The sequence below is a fragment of the Vollenhovia emeryi genome, unplaced genomic scaffold (assembly GCF_000949405.1).
Source record: "Vollenhovia emeryi isolate VEMERY1.0 unplaced genomic scaffold, V.emery_V1.0 DF939783.1, whole genome shotgun sequence".
NCBI classification, from domain to species: Eukaryota; Metazoa; Arthropoda; class Insecta; order Hymenoptera; family Formicidae; genus Vollenhovia; species Vollenhovia emeryi.
In genome coordinates, this window is record NW_011966583.1 from 24,043 (window position 1) to 27,528 (window position 3,486).

The 3,486-nt window shown below is 37.8% G+C and overlaps 1 protein-coding gene across 1 annotated transcript; it reads right to left on the minus strand.

The window, feature by feature from the left end:
• Window positions 1–216: 216 nt before the first annotated feature.
• Window positions 217–969, minus strand: LOC105556783. Its single transcript, XM_012003895.1, has one exon. It carries the CDS (start codon window positions 961–963, stop codon window positions 217–219), a length of 747 nt encoding a protein of 248 aa, XP_011859285.1. The 5' UTR covers window positions 964–969.
• Window positions 970–3,486: the final 2,517 nt, after the last annotated feature.

The following is a 3,486-nucleotide window of genomic DNA, read 5'->3' on the forward strand; positions in this document are numbered from 1 at the left end:
TAAGGACAGGATTTGTAACTAGAGACATGCATTTGCCATTGAGGCATCTGTTAACTGTAGCGCAAAATTTTTTAAGACAAGAACTAATAGTAGCAGTCAATATTTAATTTCTTACTTGTGCCTCATGTTGTTGACATTTGATGAAATTAACGTCGTATTTCTTTTCCATTTCACATTTAATATTTTTCTGGATGTTAGACTTGAAGTAACATTTCTTCAGGTGATGCATTTCTTCACCAAAGTTTCTATCGTTTGCAGTGTTTGTTCCAAGTCTGCACCGTCCGTTACAGTTGCTTTGCATGCAGCACAGTACTTAAATGGTGCTTTTACTAACAAGTCCTTCCTCAATAATGCACTGTATGCACTTTCATTTCGCAAATGATTCTTTTTATTTCTTTCTTCTGGGGTTTCGACGATACGAGCACTTTCTTCTTCTTCAACCTCATCATTCTTAGTATCATCTTCACTTGCTTCAGTAATGAAATCCTTTAAAGAGAATAATAAATGCCCATCACAAATATCTTCGCAGTTTCGTTCAATTGTATGCCGTGATGATAAATTATTGATGAGCAAGATTTTGTATGCTGCACAGAAGTTAGTGCAAGTGGGATTAATATTCCTGCAACCTGTCGAGCGTATGCATCCGAAGAAATTTTCCAAAGGGTCTTGATTGATGTAACGTGGCCTCAATTGTTTAAAGCCCTTTTTCTTCCAAACTCTCCATAAATATTGGAAAGCTTCAAGAGTTTTAATCCAATTTTTTAAACATAAATATCCTGTCAGTGGTTTCTTTGAAACAGGATGTACATATCTCATTGCCTTAATATACGGTATGGCATCCTTCCAAAATGTGTGATGGGCACTATTCTCTTTAATTATTGCTCGCAAAGGTGCTTCTGGTTTTGATGTATATCCATTAACTGAATCAAATAAATTGTTGAAGAACTGCAGCACTTCGCCCATTACAACTGCTTCTTCTTTAGGTATAGTTAAAGGCCCTATTTGCGTATCGATATGCCCTGAAAAAGTATGTCAAGTAATGGTTATAAATTAACAAGTACTTATGTTGTTTCCATTCGTTAGCATTCAGTTACATACGAAAAATGTTTACCTTGTATAGTAATATAGCGCTCGGAACACTCGCTAGTGTGTCTCGGGATGGGCAGGAAGTAATAAGACTGTCTCTTTGCACTCTGATCTTTATATCTACGTATATCACTCTTCACACTACAACACGTCTTTACACGACAAGAGTCGAGAGTCGGACTGTCTCGACACCACGCAGCGCCACGCACACATACGCGGCGCGCCAGTAGTAGCTCTGCTGTACGTGAGCTGCCCTCTGAGGGCGGGAGCACATCGCTCGCCCAAAGCCTTTTCCGCAACACTCCCTCCCTTTGTGCGAGCGGCTTGTGACTTCTCTCTAAGATTCTTCTTTATCTGAAACACAACAATAATCAGTTTTTCAAGTAAAATTAATCTCTAACTTTATTTAACTCTATATTCATTATGTTACTTCTTAGATATGTAAATGCTTCTAAAAGTAAAGGTTTCGTCATAATGTCTGCCAAATTCTCTTTGGTCTCAATCCATTTGACTATCACCTTTCCTTGATCAACACACTGTTTAATAAAATCTCCATGAGGGTCAACCATATGTTTTCTGTTTCCCGTTTCTTCTCTCTCTTCCAGATTTCTCTTTATTTCCTCTAAGTTGTCATCAAACATTTTAAGTTTGTGACTTCCATCCTTCTTAGTGCAGTTTCCTGCTGCTCTGTTGTCACACCAGACTGTTGCAGGTAAGAATGTTCTTCGAACAACATATCTGAGCGACTTGTCTAATGAAATTACTTCTTGACAGGCTTCGCTCATTGCTAAATACTCTGCTTGACAAGTAGAGAGTGTAACATATGTTTGTTTATGACTTCTCCATGCTATCACAAACAATTTGATTATATATCCTCCAGTGGATGTAGAATCAAAGCAATCTCTAAAACTGGCGTCTGTCAGTGACTCTAAATTATCTGTTTTACCTCTAAATGTCAATCCTTGATTCACAGTTGCTTTAAGATATCGGAAGACTCTCTTTACATCTTGCCAATCTTCTTCCGTGGGTTCCAACTGTCTTCTTGCCAAGTAATTCACTGCAAAAGCTATGTCAGGTCGTGTAGCATTTGCCAAATACATTAGGCTTCCTATAGCTTCTCTATAAGGTACTCTTCTAATTTCTCTTTCAGTACTCTTTTCTTCTAATTTACTCTTTTTGTTTTTGTTGCTCACTTTTCTGGTGACCATTGGAGTACTCTGAGGCTTGCATTCATTCATATGGAACTTCTCCAATACACTCTCAGTGTATCGCATCTGATGAATGTACATATATCTTTCTTCTTTGTTTCGCTCTATTGTTATTCCCAGAAAGTTCTTGGGTTCTCCAAGATCCTTTGTCTCAAATATTTCACTCAACTTCTTTTTAATTTCCTCAAATTTCTCCTGGTCATTACTCGCAACCAACATATCGTCCACATAAAGTAGTACGATCACTACTTTGCCTTCTTTCCTCCACGTGAACAGACATGGTTCATGCAGATCATTCTCCAATCCGAGTTTCTTGGCCTCTTCTGAAAATCTCTTATTCCATCTTTTTGGGTTTATCTTCAATCCGTATAAAGCTCTATTTAGTTTACACACCTTGGTCTTCTTGGTGTTTTCATTTACGTCTACTCCGTCTGGAATTTCCATATACATATATCTCTTCTTCTAAAATTCCATTCAGAAATGCAGTCTTTACATCTAATTGACAGGTGTATAAATTATACTTGTTTATTATTACCAGTACAGATCTGACCAGCGACAATCTCGAAACCGGTGCATATGTCTCTTTCAGATCATACACATTTCTGTCTTTACATCCTCTTGTCACCAGTCTCGCTTTGTATCTGGTTGATCCATCTGCTTCTAACTTTCTCTTAAATACCCATCTTGAATCTATTATGTTAGCTGATTTACCATTCAACATCTTAGTCGGTCTGTCAACAAACGTCCATACTTGGTTTATCTCCATAGACTCAAGTTCTTCTATCACAGCGTTTCTCCAGTTTTCTCTTTCGCCGCTCTTCATAGCTTCTTCATATGTCGAGGGCTCTTTATGTAGTGATGCCAGAAGACATCGACTCAATTCATCTCTATTCTCTGCGTTCTGCTGGATATCTTTCACAGTAGTGTAATCAGCATAACTAGTATCCTCTATTGTTCTCCGAACATTAGTGTTTTCATTATCTTCTAGTTTTCTTTTGGTTCTACTTCTAGTCATTGGAATTTTACTTTCCTTTCGTTTGACCTCCTGCTTCTGTACATCTAATTGCTTCGATTGTTTTCTCGGTCTTCCTCTTCTCCTTTTCTCAGGAATCTCTTGTTCTTGTTTTCCCTTTTCCTCACCTTCTACGAATTCTGTCATCCAATTTTTATCTGAGTCTTTTTCTTCTTCTAG

Excerpts from the sequence above, each read along its gene's own strand:
- LOC105556783 (XM_012003895.1), bottom strand. The coding sequence starts at position 963 with ATGGGCGAAGTGCTGCAGTTCTTCAACAATTTATTTGATTCAGTTAAT.